The 1,107-nt window shown below is 48.5% G+C and overlaps 1 protein-coding gene across 1 annotated transcript in view; it reads left to right on the top strand.

Annotated features, from left to right (window-relative positions):
• The window catches only part of LOC122551087 (short transient receptor potential channel 2-like), a 28,263-nt gene that overhangs the window by 19,839 nt on the left and 7,317 nt on the right, over window positions 1-1,107 (top strand). The window contains exon 7 of the mRNA XM_043692729.1: window positions 448-610. Coding sequence (XP_043548664.1) covers window positions 448-610 — 163 coding nt within the window. The remainder of the gene's footprint in view (window positions 1-447; window positions 611-1,107) is intronic.

The following is a 1,107-nucleotide window of genomic DNA, read 5'->3' as shown; positions in this document are numbered from 1 at the left end:
GGCAACATCCTTGTAAATCTTTTCTGAACCCTTTCAAGTTTCACAACATCTTTCCGATAGGAAGGAGACCAGAATTGCACGCAATATTCCAACAGTGGCCTAACCAATGTCCTGTACAGCCGCAACATGACCTCCCAGTGTCGGATATGGTCGACTCCTTGTGGGCTCCTGCGTGCAGATCTAAGTTTCCTATTTCCTGCAATCGTTCTACACTCTTTAAACTTAATAGCATTGTTTTTAAAATTACTTTGCCACTGTTTACCTATTATTTATTATCTATGCGACTTAACTCTGTGATCTGTCTGTATTGCTCACAAGACAAAGCTTTTCACTGCGCCTCGGTACACGGGACAATAAATTCAATTTAATTCAATTCAGTTATAGAGTGTGCAAAGGTTTGCTTGTCTGTGGTGTCTGGGTGGTGTCTAACCGATGGCCTTGTTGCAGACCGTCATGAATGGAGACAGGAGGACCCCCAGATGATAGCTGAGGTACTGTTTGCAATCACCAGTATGCTGAGCTTAGCCAGACTGACATCCATCTTACCAGCTCACGAGACCCTCGGAACACTCCAGATTTCCATCGGCAGGATGATTGACGACATGATGAGGTTTGGAACGTTCCAGGATTGAGGCTTGTTCCTTGTATTGGGGCAGTAACCACTAACTGACAGAGCGCAGAGTCAAAGGAGATGGGATGTAGAAAATCTCTTAGCCTCGTCACCCGCTCACTTTGCTGATCTCAGTGTGGGATTTACTGACACAGGCTCACACTCTGTCCCCAACAGAGAAAGGGTAAAACTGGGGGGATAGGACATGCAAACCACTATCGACAACTGACCTGCCTCCTCCTCATATCCTTCAAATCCCATCTACACAGCCTGCCTTGTATCCCTCAATCCCCAACCTCTCTCTCCTCACGTCTCTCGATCCCCACCCTCTCTCTCCACGTGTCCTTCGATCCCCAACCTCTCTCTCCCCTTGTGTCCCTTAATCCCCACTGTCTCTCTCCATGTGACCCTCAATCCCCACCCTCTCGCTCTCATGTCCCTCGATCCCCACCTTCTCTCTCCCCATCCCTCAATCCCCACCCTCTCTCTCCCCGTGT

The sequence above is a fragment of the Chiloscyllium plagiosum genome, chromosome 6 (assembly GCF_004010195.1).
Source record: "Chiloscyllium plagiosum isolate BGI_BamShark_2017 chromosome 6, ASM401019v2, whole genome shotgun sequence".
In the NCBI taxonomy this organism is placed as follows: Eukaryota; Metazoa; Chordata; class Chondrichthyes; order Orectolobiformes; family Hemiscylliidae; genus Chiloscyllium; species Chiloscyllium plagiosum.
The sequence above is the reverse complement of the archived record's forward strand: the minus strand, read 5'-3'. Positions and strand labels throughout refer to the sequence as shown.